The sequence below is a fragment of the Cheilinus undulatus genome, linkage group 23 (assembly GCF_018320785.1).
Source record: "Cheilinus undulatus linkage group 23, ASM1832078v1, whole genome shotgun sequence".
NCBI lineage: Eukaryota > Metazoa > Chordata > Actinopteri > Labriformes > Labridae > Cheilinus > Cheilinus undulatus.
The window spans coordinates 20756131-20779186 of record NC_054887.1 but is presented as its reverse complement, the minus strand read 5'-3'; the positions used below and the strand labels follow the sequence as shown (position 1 = coordinate 20779186).

Here is a 23056-nt window from a genome sequence, read left to right as displayed (position 1 = left end):
CATTGGCTTACGGTTTTCATAAATGCTCCTCATTGACTGCCATTTTCATTGTATAGAGGTCTCAGTTAGGAAAAAGTAAGTATTGGATGAGGGCAGAGCTGATCAAACTTCTCTACATGCCATCTTTGGTTGCTGTTTTGATAGCGAGTCCCCTGATGGTGGATTTTACAAACTATAAAGCTAAGAACATTTTTGAATAGGATTGGTATCGGTCAATGTTGGCCCTGCTTACTAACATTAGCCATGGGTCTGATTATGTGGCATGAACAGATACCAGTTATAATTGTTTATCTTTTGTGTCCAATTGATTTTATTCTGGTATCTGGCTTATCTAGCTGAAAAATCAAGTACCAGATTTTGTTTGTGAGTTTAGGAGTATTATGCCAGAAGAAGCAGTAAAAACATATTGGTTTTAGTATGGACTAGATTGTTACTTTAAACATCAGTATCCATATTGGCTGAAATTTTCACAATCAGCGCATCTTTATTTTTGCTCATTTTATTGGTAAAGTAGATGTTGGGTTGAATTGCAAACCAAAGAAGATAGTTTTATATAAAGTCAGGCCAGTAGAGAGAAATCAGCTTCATTTTCTGTTTTACTTGATTCATCTGCTTTTTTGTGGTTAAAAGATAAAAGCCATCCAACATCTCCTCTTTTTATCATCACCCCTGAAAAGACGGAAATAATCATTGTGACTGAAACGACTGCAAATGTACAGTAGAATTGTGAAATATCATTCTAATATTTTTTTTTTATGTAGGGACAATATGTCATCACCTTTTTGTCTTTTTATCCACATTTTCCCTATAGTGATGACTGAGAACCTTCCTCTGCTCTGCCATTTGAAGTTCTCATCTCTGTTGTTTGGGAGAGCAGCTCATTTGTCCTCAAGTGTGAGTCAGATGTGACTGTAGACCCCGAGAGAGTGTTGACTACTGACTAAGAATGAAACACAATGACCAGGGACATACTCCAGCTGAATACAAAATGATCAGGATAATACTCATCTTGCATTTCCCTGTTAAAAAATAAATAAATAAACTTTTATCTTTTAAACCTTTAAAAACCTTTTTCGTTGTTTATGCAACACTCACTGGCCCAGGTCGAAAAGTTATCATTAAAATTCAAACATAATTTAAAAATTTTCATTCTAAGTGGATGACTAAGCGACTTCCTTTTGCAACAAGACAAAACATTTATATGCTTTAGAATATATGAAGAGTCGCCCCTGACCCTTAATCCTTGAACCTGTAGTTTACAGATTAGCTGTGAAGTATTTAAACAGTCAAAATAATGTAAGCTACATTTTTTATGGCTTTGATCTGGCAGTATTCAGACGCTTGTTTAAAAGACTTAAAATTAGCCCAGGTGCCTCCCTGATCTTTGCTGAGATGTTTCTACACCTTGATTAGAGTCCACCTGTGCTAAATTACATTGATTGGGCATGATTTTGAAAGGCACACAGCTCTCTGTAGAAGGCCTTACAGCTGACAGAGCAAAAACCGAGCCATGATAACAGGAAGAAAACTCCAAGGCACTCTCTTTAAGCATTAAAATGCCTTTATTCTCACAGCACGGTCATGTGTAGACCTTAAAAACACACTTTAACGCGTTTCGGCATCAAGCCTTCATCAGGAAGTCAATACATGTTTTTAAGGGCTACACATGACCATGCCATGAGAAGCCATGCCAAGGTATTTTAATGCTTAAAAAGAGTGCCTTGGAGTTTTCTTCCTTTTATCAACTTTATGAATCCCTTTTCCAAAAGAGCGCCTCAAACAAACTTTTATTGAGTCCTAGAAGCACTCCTTCTTATGTTTTTTTTTAAAACCGAGCCATGATGTCGAAGGAACTGCCTGCGAAGCTCAGAGGCAGAATTGTTGCAAGGCACAGATCTGGGGAAGGCTACAAAAAATCTGCTGCATTGAATGTTTGGTGCACAAGCACAGTGGCCTCCATAATTCACAAATGGAAGAAGTCTGGCACAACCAGGACTCTCCCAAGAGCTGGTTGCCCAGCCAAACTATGCAATCAGGGAGAAAGACCTTAGTGAGAGAGGTGACTAAGACTGCAATAGACACTGACTGAGCTCCAGAGATCCTGTTTGGAGTGGGGACAAAGTTCCAGAGGGACAACCATCGCTGTTGCCTTCCACCAATCTTGGCTTTATGGCAGAGTGGCTTGACGGAAGCCTCTCCCCAGTGCAAAACAATCTTTTCGTGCCTTTCATTAGGGGTGGCAGGGGGTCAAGTCTGGGTGGGTGAAATCAAGCATCAAAGTCTGTGTTAGATTTTGGTCCAGAACTAAATTCAAAACATCTCATACACATATAAACACTCTGCATGAGGGCCTCATGGGAAAATTATTCAAATTTTGAAACGAGAGTGGGCAGGGCTTAAATCAATTGACTCTCTGCAGAGTTGATGGGATCAGCACTGTCAAAACTCCAACACTGAAGACCACAACACAAAGGAGATGAAGAGGCATGGTTATGACTAAAACTTAGTATTTTAAGGGCATTTAACTTAAATTTATTCACAATTTCAACTATGTCTGCAAATTAGTAGAATATACTTTGCATTTTGTAGTAATGCAATCAAACTTAAATAATTTATGTACATTGTAATTAAATCATTTAATTAGATATAAAGTCTGGGTTTACAGTGAACACTTAGTAGGAAATCTTTCAAACTTTTCACAAATGTCCACTCTGACTCAAGGATGAACTGATTGGATTTGAAGGTCAAGATATTTGGGCCATATGTACAGTCATGTGCATACATTTTAGGTGTGTAGGGTGCTGAGAATTTATATGGGGCCTGATGTGCTATGACCTGGGGCTGGAGAGGAGGGGGGTGGGTGGTGCTCAACTCACATTGACACATGTGTCACTTGACAGCCAAGGTCAAGCTTGATGGCATCTCTTTTGTCCAGACCTTTTCACCCCTGGTGGTATGCCGAGAGACCACTGGAGGTTTTCAGGTCCTGGGACATCCACAGCCTGACCAGGGGCTTGTGCCAACCGTACTTCCCACCCGTATGGTACCCTTGGCTGTGCTTACTCGCCACATCTACCCCGTACTCTGCCCTAAAGGTATGGACTTTATTTTTTTCAGCAGATTATTTTTTTCATGCCCCTTGTAATGAGCAAAGTCACCCAGAGCACTACCGGGGTTGTGTCAATCCTCCCTCCTGCTCTATGGGGCCCTTAGGCAGTTTGCTTGTCACACCTACGCCTTACATCAGCCTCAATTTTTTTGGCCCAAACATGCCTTAACATTTTTCACATTACTGTGTATCCCATAATTATGAATGCAGTAACTGTAATTATTTTAGGGATATTCCTCAGACTTCACTCAAATGTCCATTCTGACTCAAGGATGAACTGATTTTTTATTTTTATTTTTTGTTATCGGGCCACATGTTGTTCCCTTGATAGACAATGCCATATCTCAAGAATTCTTTAAGGGATTGCCTTCAAACTTTGTCTTCAAAACAAGGATGAGCTTATTGTGTTTGGAGACCTTGGGTCAAAGTAATTGTTTTTTGTTTATCCCTTGTTTCTAGGATCTCTTTATTCCTCAGTACTTCTATGTCCAGCAGTGGAGGCCAGGCGATAGTCCTAGGTACTTCATCAGATTTAGTGTGCATCACTCTTGAATTGGCTCAAAAGATTCATCCAGTGAGTCCAGGAGAGTCGTTAAAGAACCACTCACTTGTCATTGTCATGAATATTTTTTCCTGTGAGTCATTAGTTTCTCTAACATTAGTTGGGAGAGGCACTTGTGATGCATTTAAAACCTCAACACACCTTCTTCTGAAGCATCTTGAAAATCCCACAGCTTATGCTTGACTCATGTTTATTGACTTAGGCTCAGCATTCAACACCGTACTCCCTCTGACTCTGTTAGACGAGCTGAAACAGATAGAGGTGACCCATATATAATGAGGTGGTACCGTGTATCTCTCTCTCTGACATGCAGGTTTTCAGGAGTGGTCTTGAATCCAACATCTGGTGAATGCAGTCCAGTTTTAATGAACAGGAGGAGAGCTGAGCAGGTACAGAAAAACATTCACATCCTTGATTATTGGTTATGCTCATTTAGAATTTGCTCATCAAGTGGTTCACAAATCATTCAGCATATTTTTAGCTCAGAGTCTATGGACAGACACATCACATAAAGATTATGTTCAAGCAGCTCAAATAATAACCAATTACCCTGATCAGAACACCTAATCTTCTAACCTATCTCTAAGTAACAACCCCAATTCCAAAAAAAGTTGGGGCACTGTGCAAAATGTAAATTAAAACAGAATACAATTATTTGCAAATCTCATAAACCCATGTTTTTTCACAACATAGAACATAAAAAACACATTGTGTAGCATCCCCTCCTCTGTTAAAAACAGTCTCTAAACATCTGAGTGAGGAGACAAGTTGCTGGAGTTTTAGGAGAGTGATTTTGTCTCATTCTTTTGTGATGTAGGATTCCAGCTACTCAACAGTCCTGTTTCTTTTTCCCTGGAATTTTTTTCTAGCTTAGACTTTTAAATGGTAAAATATCTCAATTTAAACATCTGATAAGTCTTTTATTTGTCTCTTTACTCCAGAGGACTTGGCGTCCATGTTGTACAACAAGAATTTCAAATTTTGGTTCATCTGACCACAAAACAGTTTTCCATTTTGATTCAGTGAATTTTAAATGAGCTTTGGCCCAGAGAAGTTGGTGGCATTCCTGGATTGTGTTCACATATGGCTTCTTCTTTGCATGATCCAGCTTTAATTTGCATTAGTGGATGACATGGTAAACTGTGTCATCCACAGTGTTGAGCCCATGCAGTGATTTCTAGTAACAAATCCTGCCCGTTTTGATGCATTGCCACCTAAGGGCCTGAGGATCATGAGCATCCAATATTTACCTTGAGCCTTGTTGCTTGCGTTACATTTTCTTACATAGATGGTGGGATATTCAAAGCCTTCAAATTTTTAAGTTGAGGAACATTTTTTTCTGAAATTTCTTCACAATTTTTTAATGTATTTATTCAAGGATTAGTGATCAACTGCTCATCTTTACTTTTGAGAGACTCTGCCTCTCTAAAATACTCATTTTATGCCCGGTCATGTTACTGACCTGTTACCAGTTAACCTAATTGGTTGCAAAATCCTCCTTCAGCTGTTTTTCACTTAGTTTTCCAGCCTTTTGTTGCTCCAGTCCTACTGTTTGGGTGTTGCTTCTGTCAAATTCAAAATGAGCTAATATTTTTTATGAAATGGTAAAATGTCTTGGTTTCAACATATGATATGTTATGTATGTTCTTTTGTGGATAAAGTATGGGTTTATGAGATTTGCAAATCATTGCATTCTGTTTTTATTCACATTTCAGTCAGGACCAAGAAGCACACATGATTTGCAGCTATAAATATTGTATTATTAATTAGCTCTTGTTGCTGTTATTCATATCTGGCAGTGTGGCTGTTCTGGGATCCCTGCCCTTCCACAAGCCTACATGGAAAGCTACGAGCAGGAACAGCACACACTCCTGCTCTTCCTATGCCGATAAAGAAAGCATGAGGCAGGGAAGGAAGCAGAAGAAGCATAACAAAAAACCCAGAGCAGAGCAGGCAGCAGTGATAACGGTCGATTAAGTCAGAAGCTGAACGAATGAGGAGCTGGGGTGGAGGAGGGTTGCAAAAGCAGCTTGCAGAGAGAGCAGCAGACCGTGGCCAGGCAAGAGAAGTTTAAATAAAGCACAATGAGCGTCATTAGCCAATAGCATGCTTAGAATAAATCAGGGCTTGTGTGAGATCAGCTGATCTCAATTCAATGGCAGTGCTTGACTCTAAGGCCTGCCTGAACAACGCTATACACTTGATTTTACACAACACCTAGACTTTTTTTGGAACCAGGGTTGTACGATATTTATTGTGAAGAGTCTGTAAGGTTTTGCACATGTGCAGTAGTTTGATATTTGCAAATGTGCTTTTCCAATACTTTGGTGTAGAGCCAGCCTTTGGTTAATGCATTTATACCACTTTATTGTGGAGTATACATGCAACAACTTTGTATAAGTGATCACTCATTCTTCTCATGCTAGCTCAGGTGTTCCTAAACCTGTAGGTAAAACTGTGCATCGTGTGGCTGGATGGTCCATGTGTGTTTCTGCAACAGCAGCTGAAGAAGACCATATTGCCCAATTTAATCTAGTTACCAGTCCAAGTTTTCTTTAAAATAGTTACCCTTTATAGCATTAAACTTGATCAGTCTTCTTGGAATAGGTCCATTAGATTACATTGTCTTGCAAGTATTGATGTTTTTCACTTATTTCTGAGATTAAATCCATTTATGGTTTGAAAATACCCATATCTGGCTTATCATCAAACACTTTTTTATCAATAATGTAACAGCCAGATGGTCTATAAGTACAGCTAAAAGAATTTCAGACTTGTTTTTAACAGCATGTGAGGAGATGGCATGTGACAAAGGTCAAAAAATGGAAAAAGTTGAATAACATCAGAAACGACATTGTGACACAGGCACAAAACGCCAAATGCCAGTGACTTGTGTTGATGTATTTCCTTGCAACATTTTCATCTCATGCTGCAATTGCTGAGTTTCCCCTTGTATTATGTTGTCATGATTGTGGTCCTACTCTCTTTCCATATACTATATCCTGTACATCAGTTATAGATATTCTAAATGTGAGTGTAAGTCAGAAGACTAAAGCAGCATCAATAGTTAGATTTACAGATGGATCTACTCCTGTCTATTTCTGCTCTCCTAACAAATTCTTCCAATGAAATTTATTTGAGCATGACATGCAGTAGGCATTTTCTACTTACTGCTCTCCTCTGTGCTTCTTTCATTAATGGACTGAATTGACAGAGAGGGAAAAAATGCACATTCCCAACAATATTGACACCTTGTGGTAAGTTTTCTCTAACATGACCCCTAAATCTCATCAGCAGCATATCAGATCAAAAGCACTTGGATAGAAATGCAATGCAGAACAAATTAAGTTAACCTCAAAGTGGAGGAACTGCTCTTATTTAGGCTTCATTTATTCAGATACGCCTGCTGGGATGAACAATTACTGCACAGGTCGTCTGCTGAATCCATAATCACAGCAGCCACCATGCCACTTCCAGGGCTGTCAGGAATGTTGCACTTCTAAGGAAGCGTAACAAATAATAAATGAAAATTGACTCGTTTTCAGGGATAAAAGTCTGATAACAAAGAGTTCAGGGATTGTTGTTTCTCAATCATTATATTTGGAATGCCAAAGAGGGGAAAACTGCAGATTTTATCAGACTAATTTGCTCATCTTGTTTGTGTTTGCATAAGTGGATCTCTCTGGAATCAAGTTGTACCCTAATCTGCAGCATCTTCAAACACGGCCCACTTGTAGCTGCCACTATAATTATAAACAGGCTATTTAAATAAGCAGTGTAAACTAATTATTTAGCATGCACAAAAAAGTGTCCAAACATGTCACTAGGTGGTGTGATAAATGCAGCCTGCATGTAATTGAGAAGATAAAAGCTCCGGGCTCCATTCGGCAACGTCCATGAATGCCGAGGAGTTTCTCCCCCCATTGCAAACAGCATTCTTATGATAATGGAATAATGCTGGTGCTTTAGTTAATTGTGTATAGGCGATAGTGGTGGGCACCTTTTGTTGAGAGTTCTCATGAGCCTAAAGGAAAGAGCTGGCAGGGATTATAATTCTTATTGAACTTCTCAAATTCCACCAAACAAGCACTTTGCATTCAATGAACTGAGTGTTTTCTTTATCTGGTATGAGATTTAGGAGACTTTAACCTCTTCATATATGAGTTTACTCGTTAAAAATATTAAGTTTTATGATTTACTCAAAAAGAAAGAGCTACAAAAGATGAAAACAGCATTTCTCACTTTTCACTGCCATTCTCACATATTCTGACTCCGTCTCTAACTGCAGGGCTCCAATTACAGTTTAATGAGTGCATCTACTGTGTTTACATTTTGCTTCATTAAGCTACTTAGCTGATCCAATTTTCTCATTAAAATGTGTCACCAGGTTGAGTTCGATTGGCCTGCTCATTGGCCGGTTTGACAGCATCTTAACACAGATCCTGTTAATGGGGTTGTAAACAGCTGACGACGCCTTGTTGTCCTGATTCACTATTGTCAACCCCACATCTTTAAAGTACCAAAACAAACAGGAAAAAACAAACCAAGCTAAGCCTCAAGGAACTTTAGATATCCTATTAAAAAACACTGTGAGATATAGAAGACAAAAGTGTTTTTTAGTGTTTCTGTAAAAATGACCTTATCTGGGGTGCGGCTGGTCAAACGGTTAGGTCACGCCCCAGGTACGCGGGCGGCCAGGGTTCAAGTCTGACCTGCAGCTCCTTTCCCGCATGCCTCTCCCCACTCCCTCATCCCTGTTTCTGACTCTTTCCTTTCTTCTCTCTAAAATAAAGGCCTGAAAATACACCTTTAAAAAATTACCTCACCAGTTTTAATTGTGCTGGAGCAGTGGTTCTCAACTTGCGAGTCAGGACCCAAAAGTGGGTTAGAGAGTGTTTTTAGCAGGTCACAAATGTGTGCCTTTAAAAGAAAGTTATTGTGTTAAAAAGTCTGTTATGTATGGTAGCCTGAAGTGGTCACATCCGGTTGTTTTATTTGACCTTTTTTTTTTAATTGTTTTCTGGAGATCTTGCTTTTTTACCTCTTTATGTAGGGATAACAGAGCTGGTTTTCCCATGATGATGATGTTAATTTCTTGAAATCTCCTGATAAGAACCAAATTTTAACATGTTGTCACTGGTATGCATGCATGTCCTTCCAGGAGTTCTGTACTGAAAACTTTTTAAACATGTTTGTTTTGTCCTGCAAGTCTATAGTTTTGTTCCATCTAGGATCCAAATCATAGGCGATTTTAGACCCATTTTCTAAACTCCATCTCATACCCCTAAAATAAATCTAACAATAGCAAGTGCCCTCCTATTTATTCATGTGAGGAAATGGTATAAAATTAGAATTTTTAGAAAGCAAAAAACTGAACTCTGATTGTAATTTGATAATAGGATGCAAGGGAAATTCATTGATTTCCTAATAAATGGTAGAAAACCCAAAAGTTAATATTGCAAAAGGTTTTTTTTTTTTTTTTGGTGATACAATATTTGCTTAACAGATTTGTTTTTTTAAGTGCTGAGGAAAAGTCCTATATAATTAACTTAAGAAAAAGTAGTAATAGTGCTCTGTGTAGCTACACAGTGTTAAAAGTTCTGCATTCAACATGTTGATAAAATGGTACAATGGTATCAACATTTAAAGATGGCCCATTGATGATGAACAGACTTCTGGTATGATAATAGGGAGTATTCCTTTTTTCATAAAATGAGGGGTTAAGGAGGAAGATTTAGCATTTCCAAGGAGCTATACATGTCAAAATTTCTTAAAGAGCTGAGCACTTAATGTCTGATTCTAAAATATCCCTTGGCCCCGACTGCAACACTTGCCGTTAGATCCATTTGGAACTTCAGATTGCAATTTCTCGTTTAGGAGATAATGGTGGGTCTTGAGGCTAGACTAAGTGGGAACCACTATGCTAGAGTACTATAAAGCAAGAGCTATCAAACTTTTCAGTCCCCAAAATAAAGATGCCAGAGACCAGGGACCCCCACTGTACCTGAAGATGGTTGAAGCATAGTTGAACACAGCCGTGCACATTCAAGAGGAGTCGTGTTCAGACTCACATTGTAAGGATTTTTTAAACATTACATTGATTTCACCAAATGGCACTGTTTTTATTTCACATTTAATTACATTTCTGCATATATTTTTATAAAAATCTGTGAAATTAACTATTTTAAATGATGAAATCTTGGAGCACGACTATATTGGGCTTAAAAACCTATTTTACATCCAAATGTAAAATATTGTTTCACCACCACCAGAATAAAAACATGAATATTCTTCCACCTTTTCTGTTACTGCAGACTCTGCTGCAGAGTGTCCTTTATTTTTATGTAGCCTAACTATCAGGTTTTTGTAAAAGTAGCATACTATTGTGTCAAATGTATACAGAAAAAGCAGCATAATGCTGTTGCACTATTAGATGCCTTTATAATTACACCTTTGCATTCACCTCTTTCACTTTCTGCTTAGTTTAGAGTTTAATGGTCCAGCCTCATGGTCCAGCCTCATGTCCCACCGACGCCTCCTTAATAAGAAATCGCCACACAAACATCTCAAAAATTTTTAGCCACTCAAATTTATTTTTTAGATTTTATTTTTTACAACAAATTTTTTTGCAAGATCGACCCTAGATGAAACAAAACATAACTGAACACAGGGACAAGAACAAATGAGTTTAAAAATCATCATTACAGAAGCCCTGGGCGTCCATGTATGTGTGCATTTTTTCAACATTTACAATGAGGTTGCTTTCGACCAGTCTTGAGAAATAAACACAGTGTCATGGGAAAACCAGCTTTGTCATCGCAAGATTACAAAATAAGTACATTTGTAAAAACTACCAATGTTTTGTCACCATGGCAAAATGGAGTGAAATAAAGTATAAGGATGTTGTCCAACTGGGGGCCCTGTACAGCATTGACTTTTTGCCACATTTTTCTCCAATGCAAACACTCACTACCTCTTTTTGTGTCCCAACCCACCAACTGAAAACTACTGGTTCAAAGGGAAATTGTTTTTATTATGAAATTACATCATATCATGAAGGAAAATTTCTATGGATGCAGGATATTGGATTTTTGCTGATATCCGATATGCCGACATTTACAAATTAATCCTTGCCAACACTGGAGTCAATACAGATAAATGTAGTTCAGACCTAAAATTTCAGTCCTTAATACACATTGTAAAGATTGAGGATCATCAAAACAACAAATTTCAGTCCCTAAAACAAACTTTGAAGTGTATGGATTGATATTGAGTAAAGAATATCAGATCTGAATATTAGATGACACAGGTCTGCTAGTCTCTCTTCATCTCTTCAATGTACACTATGCTCTGTGAAGTAGGTGACACAGCATTTCACAGATGTATGACTTGTAATGAATTCTTTAAATTTCACAAGTTTTTAAAATTTATTTCAGACTTTGGTTCTGCTAGTTTGATCCTGTTTTTATCAACAAGCAAGTCAATGCTGATGCACTTTTATCCATGACTATTAGCACATCTGTTCAACAAATTAGTCTGCCATTTCCCAGGAACAGGCATAAACTATATCAAAAACAAATGGTTTAGGTTCATCCCTCATAAGATAAATAAAACTTTGGAATACCTGAATCCCATCATTACTTCAGCTTTTTAACCCCACCTTCATAACTCACCTGCAGCATCATTTTATCAAATATTAGAGCCAGCTGTTATCAATCAGCTTAGCAAATCTTACACTTTCTCCATATAATAAACAGATAATCACAATAGTTAGCACCTGTTTCACTTAGAAGAGTTTGTTTACCCTACATGGGGAATACTTTTTCAGCCACTTTTTGTTATAATTCAGATACATTTGCGTGTCTTGATTATGCATAATTCATGGTTTCTTTATCTTGCAAGCTCCCAAACTGACAGGTCTCTGGAAAACAACCATGAAACAAGGTAGGTATCAGCTACTTAGACATACATTTACCTGCAGATAGTTCTGTCTCACATAACTGTTGTAAATACTTTAACAGTTATGTTAAAACTACAGCTAAACGTACTGTCAACACTTAAATACTGCGTTTGTGAAGCTGTTGTATTTAAGGAGTGAATGTTTGCGAAAAAGTAAATAAGCACATAAAACCTAGCTAACAACCGTTGCTACTGCTAAATTCAGTTAGCTAACATTTCTGTTCAAACTAGAAGAATTTGACCTTTTCTAAGTGAAAATTTGGTTTAACATCTACCTTTAAAATATATAACAGCACGTTTCTAATGTCTATATGTTTGTCTAAACCAGTGTGCTGTTGGTTTCAATGTAACTGCATATGGACAAATATTCAATAATTATTAGCTTAATGCTATGTTTAAACATAAAAAAAAGAGTCTGCGGTCATTTGAATAAAGTTGCGTTACCTGCACTGGCTTTCCTTATTTAGTTAAGAGTTTTGTGACTTTATTTTGAACGTAGACTACACTGCCTGTATTATGAATGTGACAAATTGCCTTCATGTTTAGTTAAAGCCATATTTATTCTGCTATAATGACTTTAGGTTTACATTTTATTATCAGTTTCACAGATGTGCCACGTATTCATTGACACAGTGCAGAAAGTGATGAACAGAAAGTAAATCCTAATTTTATGTTCAAAACATGACAAATCGAGGTCTACATTATACTTTCCTTATGTCTGAGAGACTTATTTCAGATGTAACTCAACTTCTGAGGAGTTTTACCATAAAACGTGACTGGACTGTTGAATATAGTGCATATTTTAATGTGTAAACAGTTTTGGGCACATTGTGATCTCCATTTGTGAAACCATCCTTTTGTTAATTTCGTTAAAGGATTAAATAAATTTTATATGTTATATAAAGTCTTTAAAAATGTTAAATGTCAGTATTACGGAGTTCGGTATCCCCTTGGTTTTGTTTGGGGTTTGCGTCGTGCACTTTCTTGGAGAGCTCTGGCTCCTCAAAAGGTTGCGCGTTTTTGGGCATTCGTCAGAGTCACATTTGCAGCCTTTTGTCAAAAATGTTAAATTATTGAACTTTTTCTTTATTAAAAGAGGTCTGATCCTTTCTGTTTTTCCAAATGTTGCCCTAAAGTCCCTGAATTTCCAGCTGAAATTGGACGTAGAGGGTGCACCTTTGCGCAGAGCCTGGTTAATGCTGAGAGGCTCCTCTGGGTGCACAAAGACAGCGGCTCACAGACGAACTTGTTCAGAGTGAACCAGGGACGCTGGGAGGCGAAATAAACAATCTCCAGACTCGAAGTAGCCACAGCAGCGCAGTTTTACCCCTTCGAACACGTAAATCAACCATCGATACAACAAATACAAGGTAAGGACTTGTTTTTAATACGTTTCAGAGGGAGAAAAGGGCTGCGGAGCGGGTTAAACCTCCTTCGCTTTGGCTTTCCGAGCATGGTTGTTTTTGCAGAAAATGGCGTCATCGCCCTCTTGTTTCTGCCTGGCTGCGATGGGGAGAGGAACAGTTTCAGAGAGTTATAGCAGCCTCTAGATGCAGCGTTAACCCCCTAAAAGGTGAAATTATCATCTATGATGTGTTATAGTCAATATTAAAGCTTCAAAATGGGAGATAGTGCATGATTTCGCTCGGTAGAAGGACGCGCAAAGATGGAAGGGTCACCGGTTCTGTGCGCCAAGCTGCTTCTTGGAAAAGGTGGCACGGAGCCGCAAAACGCAGCGTTTTTCATTTACCATAATGCCATCCTAACCGAATCAAAGCCGGTCCAAATGACAGCGGGTGGTTTAGTGTTCTTACCAGGGTGGTGAATGACATATTTGTGTTAGTACTGCACCTTGTCTTTGTGTGTATTTTATTCGGGTTAGCTCGTTTTTACGCCGCACTCCCCTGCCATGCTGTAATCGTTACGAGGGGCCTCTCTAACGGTTTAATAGGTGCATTTTGTACTTGGCTTTTTCTTTGATCAAGTAAAGCTGCTCCTTTGTTACTCAAAATAGTGGCGTTTTTCGCCTGACAATATAACCGTGTAAAAGGAGATTTTCGGGGATAATGGGGGCGATGCAAATCGTGCCATGAGAACGGCGACTGCTCTGCGCTCTGGTCCGCTTCTTGCCAGGCGAGGAGAGCCTGAATGAGATAAAAATAAAAGTCTTTTGGGTGAATTACATAGTTTGCACGAAACTGGGGAAGTCCGGCGCTGCGCAATGATTGTGCTGCCGCTTTGCGCAGAGCTCAGTGGCAGCTGCTGTAACCGCCGCCACCATTTCGCCGCGATATTTTTTGTGTGTGTTGGCCAACCTTTTGTAAATAGTTGGGGACTCTTGGATAAAAGAGCACAATAGTATTCATGCGGGCCCTTTATGGCCTGTGAATGCAGTCCTAAGTTCCACTCCGGCTGTCCTGTCTCTCCTCGTCAGCTACGTGCATGCGTCCTAGCACTGGCCACCACACATCCACCATAGCGAGGCCACTCGGTTCCCTGTGCAGACGCTCTGCTTGGTTCCTCCTGTGGCCAAAACTCAGGACTTATCATGAGCTGAGTGTTGTGGTACAGGCCGTGATGATCAAATCGAAACAAACAGCGAAACATCAGCCATGGAGACAGCACATCGCTCGCTCCGTGCACATTTTTATTAAGTTTCCTGAGTTATGCAACCGCATCCCCGTAGAGCGAACTGCTCATCCGCCTTTATTTACTCGTCACCCACCATCGGATGGATATGTGTGTGTAAAATGTGGTGATTTGGACCAATCCCCGCGGCGACGACACTGATTGAGGAAGATATGTCATTTGCAAATCACCCAGTGCCATTTGCGTCACAGCCCGCGGCCTCGCACGCCCATGGGGGGCGATGGAGTTGCAAATGGAGACTGTGTGTGTGTGTGCTGACGCTGCCCCAGCTGAAAGGGAACCAATAGACACGGACCCGGGCGGCAACAATCGCCGTGCGCTTCCACTCTCCAGTAGTGCACAGGCAGGGGATCGTGCATGAACGCGGAAGATCACGCTGTTTATTCGGGATGGTTGGCTTTCCTTCGCCCTCTCTGGGATGCGTAAGTGGATGCGTGCACTCACAGTGGTTTAACCTGCTTTAAGCCTCACAGGCCGGCCAGAGAGGACTATATCCGTCCGGTCCTCCCCTCATGGTGCTCGGTGCATGTGGCTGTGGTGGACTCGCTCATGTGTGGATGAATCCTCCGAGTGGATCGTGAGGATTTGACCGTAAAACCTTTATTAACAGCGCAAAAGAAGAGGTTGGATTATGTTTCGGACTCTGGAGTCAGTTTAGTTACATCCATGGCGCGCCACGCGTTTCTGGTATGGAGATGAGCTGGGCGTTTATATCCAGGAACGTTTATTTGTTGCTCTTGCGCTTTTGGGCACTGCGCATGGTTTCATCCAGGAAGGCTTAGGAAGCCTGTGCACGAGGCAGAAAGTCCTGAAAATCTCAGCGAAAAGTGCAGATTCAGTCATGGCATGGCACTCGGTTTGTTGTAAGGGGAATGTATTTTTATTTTTTCATATTTTGCTGTTTAACCGGTCACATGTTGGCACAATAACACCTCTTATTATCAGATCTTTTGAAGCTTGTAATCATTAAAACATTAGAATATGACAGGGTAGATGCTGAGTTTTGTTTACATGTCTGTTTCAGTCAGTTATACTAGAAAAGTATTACTAAAAAGTATGGAAACAGTGTTATTTTTCATATAGATGGAGCCAAATCTTGCCTTATAGTGTTTGCTTTTGATCTTAAAAGTTAGTCTATATGTTTGTATGTGCTTTATTGTATTAAGATGACAGTGTGCAAAAATGCTTCAGAGTTAGTCAGGCAGTGCTTCAGTCATTTATTTTGTAACACATGCCGGTTAAAATATAAATCAAAGAATAGAAATCACTTACCTGCAAACAGGAAAGTTACTCCCTATGGGACAGATTCACCCCAGAAGTCCTGAGTCAGGCAGCCCTGCTGCTATGGACTATTTTTATCTTCAGTAATTGAATGTTCAATTCAAGGTGCATCTGTGCAACCAGTATGTGGCTGTTACTGTTGCATAGGATAGTTTGATTGAACTCGCTTTTTGCATATTTTGCTTGTTTTGACCATGAGCAGGTCTCAGTGTTTGTTTAGACGTGACTGTTCTGCTGCATGTGTTGTAAAGTTAATTAATGAGTAAAGATTAAGCCCATCAGCCTCTGTAAGAGCTGCAGTTAAACAGGAACTACAGATACAACAGATAAGGCTAGTCTGGTCTGATTTTCCACTCTGATGCTCTTTTGAAATAAAAATTAAGCGTTGAAAAGAAGTAGATAGCCAGTCTAACCTTGAAGAGGAGCGTGAATGTGTAACTAGGACATGAGAGCAGATAACAAAGTGGGTTATAAGGAACTAAAATAAAATCAAAGGAAATATAGTATGAAGCTGACACATTTTCCAAAAAAACTTGATAAAATATTGATTGGATTCATTTCCATTAAGGTGCCTTAGCTTGCCTCCCTTTATCTCCTGAGACTTTGGGGTTATAGCAACCTGAGATTAGTCTTTCCTTATTAGAACAGCAGCCAGCTCTGCCTGGCTCACTTCCCTTGTAAACCTTCCCAGGTATTTTTTTTTTTTTTAACCAGAGTGTGTGTTGACTGCTTTGGTGTAATGGTGTCATTGTATGATTCAGTCAGTTTAATGATATAGAGCTGTGTTCAGTCACTGAGTCAGCTCATCAAACCAAAAGCATGTTAAGTCAGTCAACAAACTCATTAACCTGCCATGCATACAGAACGGCAAACAGAGAGGCAGATATTAAGATATTCCCCCAGACAATCTGAAAATCAGTGTCAGACAGTCAATGAAAATAAAGCAAAAATAGGCTGTCTAGGTTTTCTCTCTGCTTCAAGGCAACACAAGGAGTTTCCAGCAGAGCTCAACCTGTCAACAAAGCCCAACTTTCTCTGAATGTTGCACTAACAACTTTCCTTTCACTGCTTTTTTTATATTTACCACGGCCATTTTCATCTAGTTTTAAGGGCTTGCACACCTGGTCTGAGAATGCTTCTTATGCATCTTTCACAGCCGTATTTATTCAAATTCCTGTCAGTGTTCCTTTTTCCACATGCTGTTGCGTCCCTTTTCAGTGCTCATGTGTGCAGTGTCACCTCTTTGAATCACAATGCACAGTGTAGAATTCCTTCTGCTTCTGCAAAGATCGGTTTCAGATTGAGCCAAATCACACAGTTAAGTAGCGACTGTGTGTTCTGGCCTGATAGGGTGATGGAAGTTATCACAGAGAGAACAGTGGAGTTTATGACAGATGTGTTAAAAATGCCAACGTCTCAGCCTGGAGTAAAATCTCGTATTGGTGTTCGTTGAGAGACTTGTCTGTAATTTCGAGTTATGTGGATGTATAGGTGTGGCATATCTGTGCAGAAGTGGCATTTGTGTGTTTGTGCACCCACAGGTAGTTGCACAAGAACAATTGGATTTTGTTAAATGGCAGATTACATCTGTTAATGTGCACCTGCCCATCACAATTTAACATGGCAAATTACAGCCACAGACAATGGCAGGAGGCAGCCATATTTGAGAGTGATTGTTGTGTTTTCTGCCCTGAAATGTTGATTTCATTCATAGATCGTGTTACAGTTTGTTTTTATATTTGCCACATAGTCAGCCAGTTTAATGGTCATGAAAACTGGTATTTTATTGGCTTAAGAAGTTGTTTCTTGATAAAGTTTTCAAATGCACCCCTTACACAGCTCCTCTAGTTGTTTCTACATTGTTCACAGAGAAGTAGGGATGCACAGATGTTTGGTTTAAATTCAGCATCAGTCGATACTGGCCCTGTTGACAGACTAATAATGTGGGCATTCACTGATGTCAGTAGCAGATGCTAGTCTGTTGTGTTGTATTAATGCAATATCCTGGCATACAGCCCATCTAACAGCTGATTTAGAGAAGAGATTTATTTTTGGGCAGGAGATGTGACCAGTTGGTAAAATTCCAGCCAGCTCTGGAGAAAATGTTGACATAGTGGAAGTGTTGTACTAATAGAATTAATAAACAAAATATTGGGATCCATATTGTCTAAGTTGCTATTTCAAACATCAGTGTTGGCTCTGATTGGCTTTGTTTACAATCGTGCATCAGTACAAAAAAAAACGTTCATTTTATTTAAAGCTCCTAAGAAGAACTTTAAGTTTCTGTCATTTTTGGCCTCCCCTGTGGACACTGCTGAACTTTATTTGCTGATTATGCTCTAGATGTTTATGTAAGGTTTTCTGATATAAAATCCCTAGACTGGAAGTCACTCAAAGTAAAACTTAGTCCAAAATTACACCCATGCACCAATCAATCGATTGGACGTTCAGGTAGGCTAGGGAAAAAGAACAAAAACCAAACATAAGGGAAAATATAACATTCTCTTCATCTTGATTTCAGTTTGATCCATGACAGCATCCTCACTGCTTTCTTCTGGCAGTCTAAATGAATAAAACAAACTTTTTGAAGCATCATTCATTATTTATCCTCATCATGTTACTCTGAAATAAAAATCAGTTATGCCAGTGATCATAGGTTATGATTTCTGTGAGAACAGCAAAGTCACTGTTAAGACTCGTAAAGCCTACAAAATAACTTCAGATAATAGTACTTGTATGAATTTATTATTTTGATTCTTTATAGGATAATTTATGAGGTCATTTACGAGCATATATGAAACAGAATGCAGTGTTTATTTACTGAGGTCAAGTGAAAAAAGTCTGCAGGTTGGGGCATAATGATAAGGAGACATTGCATTTTCTCTTTTCTTATCTCTATCTGTCTGTAACAGACACTAAACTTAACATGCACATGTCCATGCAAGGATAAAGGGACTTAATACAAAGTATTTGACAACCAGTACAATAAACAGGCTACAGGAGTGGGCTATGATAGAGGCCAGAGCAGTGCCAATCACGGTGCCACTTTAAAACTAACATCCTGCATCTTTGTGCTAAGTTATTAAGAGCATAACTGCTGTGAAACAATTATAGAATAACATATACTGCATCACTTAGTGTGCTTCTCTTTACCTGGAAATATCTAGCGCTGTATGCTCCTGTAATTCTCCTGCTGCACACCAGAGAGCTTTTACCAACTAATTGACCAACTGACTGGGAGGTGTCAGCCCTAAAAATCTCATCCTTCGGTCTTTGATCAGTCAATCATATTACTCAGTGTGAAACTTTGCCATGAAAATACAAAGAAAAGGCGTTTCTAGCTGATCGGCTTGTCTGACCTACCCCCCGGCAGCATTTACAGGCAATAAATATGACTATATGGAGAAACAGATCTTTATGCTTGCAGTCTTGCTTGCTTTTGAAGGTCATACGGAGGCATCAATATTAAATAAATCAGTGTCATAACCATTCAAAAACTCCTCACAGGAGCTTTAATGGATCTAATAGAAGTTCTGTGAGTAGGTTGAGCTAAAAGAGATGATGCCTACTTGTGAATTTAAGCCAGTCTTTCTGTGTGCTTTATATCTTGGGTTATACGTTTGTGTATTGTTTAGTAAGGTAGCTTGCTTTCAGAACATATACATTTATGGTTGTATAAACCCCATGTTTTACTTATCAAGTATGATGTAAATTTGCATGTGAAAGTTCAGCAGACCAGTAAGCATTTTTGTCTCCAGAAGAGGAACCTGCTAGAAAGCCAAAGCTGAAAAAAAAATACTCTTAGTTAAGAAAATTCCCAATGAAAATGTGTATTTTTAAGCACAGGGGGAACTCTTGTCTGTAGGCTGTGTCATGCTCCCAGCCTGTGTTGTGGTCAGGCAGTTGTGATTGTGTGTCTGCCAGCAGTCAGCATCGTGTCAGTGAGTGTGGAGTCCCTCCATTAGGAGGAAGTCCTGTCAGATCGCCCCCACACAGCCATCGGAAATAACCAGGAGAAGGCAGCTGTGATTTTCAGGCGCACATTCATTTGCTTGAGAAGCATGCATACATGGATTAGATACATTATATTCAAGAACACTCTTATATAATGCCAAAAGAGTCTCCTGATTGAGTCAAGTGCATTGAAACCAGACGACAAAGTTCTCTTCTTCTGACATAAATTCATCCCATTTGTTGCCTCTGAAAGCACAAATAAGGATTTGTCTCTTAAAATAAGATGTTTCTAAAAAGGAAAACACTCTGATAAATTGATTTCTGGCTGGTTTAAACAAAATTCACTATGGATTATATTTGGAGATTGAATTTGAACATATTTTCTCATAAATACAGTATATAACACCAGAGAATAAAACGTCAGATGTGAATTATCAAGCAAATGTGTGGTTTTTTGCTTTAGTATAGTAAGTATTTAAGATTATGTGATTTAATCTGCCATGACTGATGAAGTTTTACATTTCAATATGGGGATCTTTTCTGCTGATGAAGTCGCCAGTCCTGCTGGATCAGATTTCTTCAGATTTATAAATGCGTAAAGCAGAAAGGTAGCTATAACCATTCCTCATCCTTTTGGACTGTCAGTTAGAGATATTTTTCAGTGTCTCAGGTGTTTGGATCATATCTCAACCTTTCATGTGTAATAGAGACTTGTTTTATTCATCCTTTTCTGCAGTATAAGCCATTCTCTCAGTATTACCCCATCCCAAACAGTTCCAGGCTGCAGAGAAAGAAAGAAAATACCATTTCAGATTGTTCTTTCTTCAGTGATGTTTTGATATTGAGCTTTCAGCTTGTATAGAGCAGAAACAATCTCATTTTTTCTTCAGCTGTTGTGGGGATATCGGATGCCTCTTGGTACTTAAACAATAGAAGGTTTAAATCATAAGCCTTATTATTTGGATATTAGGCTGTCCCCTAAAGACTTTGGTGAATTGTAGCATTTTAGTTTACAAAGAAAATTAGAATTGGAAACTTCGATTTGTCATCCATGAATACTAGAAGCATCCAGTAGTAAGCAGTGGGAGGAGAGTAGATTAGGAAGCTTCACCACTGACACCAAAAATCAGTTTGAACACCTTCACTCTCATTACCTGAGTCAGAACAGGAGTCACTACCTCACAACCACGTCTGTCTGTTGCCACGGAAACAAAAGAGTCCCTCATGCTGGTGTTAGTGTATTATTGGCGTGTATGTTTGTGTGGCTGGAAGTGTTTGTTTTCAACCTTGTAGTACACACAGCCTCTTTAAAAGTGAGTTAAATAAGTGTTTATGTTCTCAGGCAGCTGTCCACTCTGGGGTTTGTAATCCTCGGGCAGCACCGGCTGCCTGTCGGGTTTTTATGAAACACTTCTCAAAAGTAATTAGGCTGTTGTTGGTCCTGGTTTGGGATTTGCAACCTTCTTTGTGAGACTGTACATCAAGTCAGGCCCTGATGAGGTAAATCTAGTTGTTGATTTGCTGATAAAATCATACTGTAGATGAATGAAGGGTGTTTTTCATCTAATGTTCTGACAGTTTGAAATAATTTCAAATCACTGCCTACTGTGTTGCTTAATTTTTTCCTGGAGCTGCTTGCTCAGACATAAGTCACACTTTTCCAAACAGCTATGTGCTGATTACAGTGAAGATTTTTGTGATAATGAATCCTATGCCAGAGGTAAAAATTTTCAACATGGAAGGATTACTGGCTTTAACCTTCCACAGCCTGCTGCACCAGCTGGGCCTAAGTTATGTCTTAAGTTATGGTGGAAAATCCACAATAAACCATACCCTAAAAGATTCCTTAAGTAGGGATGCACAATATCAGATTTTTGCCAATATGCTGATATTTACAGATTTGTTTTAGGCAATGCCGATATTTAAATGTTTTTGTAATTTAGACCTTAACAGTCATTCCTTAAAACACACAATTTAAAGTTTGAGGATGGATGAACACATCATTAAATTTTAGTCCTAAAAACACACCTTAAGGTGTAAGGAATGATGACTAATAGAGAAGAAGGCTTCAGCTGTTTGTCTGTTGTTTCAGCCTAAAAATCCACTTACTTATTTGTCCATATGGCCAATATTTACAGCAGATTTTTATAGCCAGTATCCCAGCAGAAATGCTCATATTTGCCGATGCCAATATTTCTTTTATAAGCTATCTTCTAATGATCATGCCGATGATATATATATATATATATAGAGAGAGAGAGAGAGAGAGAGAGAGAGAGAGAGAGAGAGAGAGAGAGCATCCCTATACTTAAGTTGTCATTGTTTTGTTGCACCAGGAAGATGTAAGGTTAATCCTAATTAGTAGAACATAAAATCCAAACTAACCAAAATATAGTCACAGATAAGACGCTTCTAGTGTAAAATGACAAGAGTGAGAGCGAGTGGTAAAATCATCCATAAAATGATATAATTTAGTGGTATTTCATTGTTTAATAGCACAAATTACCTTCACTCATGGAGAAAAGCACGACTCCCAAGAAAGCAAGCATACATTTCGTATGGTATAATGTAGTTACTCACTTGTTTCTGGTGGATTGTTGTTGATGTTTGACACAGTTGCACCATGAGTGAAGTTAACCACTGAGTTAGAGTTCCCACTTGTGACTTTAAGTGTTCCTAAAGGACACAGCGCATATTCTTCATCAGTATTGTCTTTCCATGAGGTTGACTCTCTGCTTTTTTCTTGCCACAGATTTTGAAGAGTTACTTGAAAGCAACTCTGTCATATTGTAAACCACTTTCAGAAGTGTAGTTTAACTATGTGTGTTGTAGACCAATATAAGCACTTTTAAAGTGTTAGATAAAACTCTGCATGAGTTTAATTAACACTGTTGACTTTGCTGTGTATTTCACTTTATTATAGAGGTGTGACTTCACCTGAACAACCTGGTTGGAGATCTATTCTCTTGTTTTTTTGTTTTTTTGTTTTTTTTTTTTTTGCTAATAAGGAAGGATCATATTTTACTCTAAAACTCCTCCATAGCTACTCAGCACTCAGTACCTAAAACAAACTTTAAAAAGAATATATTTGACTTTTACCTGAGTAGTGTAATAGACCAGTTCTTTTACTTCAGTAGATTGTAACCAGAGTAACTGTACTAATACTTGAGTACAATAGTTGTGTACTTTTTCCAGCTCTGTGTATGTTCCCCGAAGTGTGAACCCATTGTAATGTAGACATATGCCTGTTTGCACAGTATTAGTATTACCTTTAACCTAGAGACCTCTGGTAATTTGGTAATTACCCCCAGTGACAGTGTTTGGTGAGACACATTTGCTAGTGGAATTGAAGTCTGTAATTTCATCAAATGACTTACATTTCCAATTGAAATCATCAGGGTGCTGCATGACAGCCTCATTAGGATCACTGTTACAGGGCATGGTGAACCCAATTATTTCTAACATCAGGTTGTGGTAACCTATTTTGAAGAGATATTGATTATCCTAATGTTATAAATTATTTATCTGCTGAAGTTTAGAAC

General features: G+C 38.8%; 1 protein-coding gene across 2 annotated transcripts in view; it reads left to right on the top strand.

Annotated features, from left to right (window-relative positions):
* Nucleotides 1–11511: 11511 nt before the first annotated feature.
* The window catches only part of znf800b (zinc finger protein 800b), a 53207-nt gene continuing 41662 nt past the window's right edge, over nucleotides 11512–23056 (top strand). Inside the window, exons 1-2 of one of the 2 annotated variants that reach the window (XM_041780958.1) lie at nucleotides 11512–11615; nucleotides 12767–13000. Coding sequence is in view for 1 of the 2 variants with exons in the window: in XM_041780956.1 (XP_041636890.1) it covers nucleotides 14669–14701 (33 nt within the window). In the remaining variant the exon portion in view is untranslated. Of the gene's footprint in view, nucleotides 11616–12766; nucleotides 13001–14481; nucleotides 14702–23056 lie in introns of those variants that run through there. The other variant, XM_041780956.1, reaches the window with a different exon arrangement.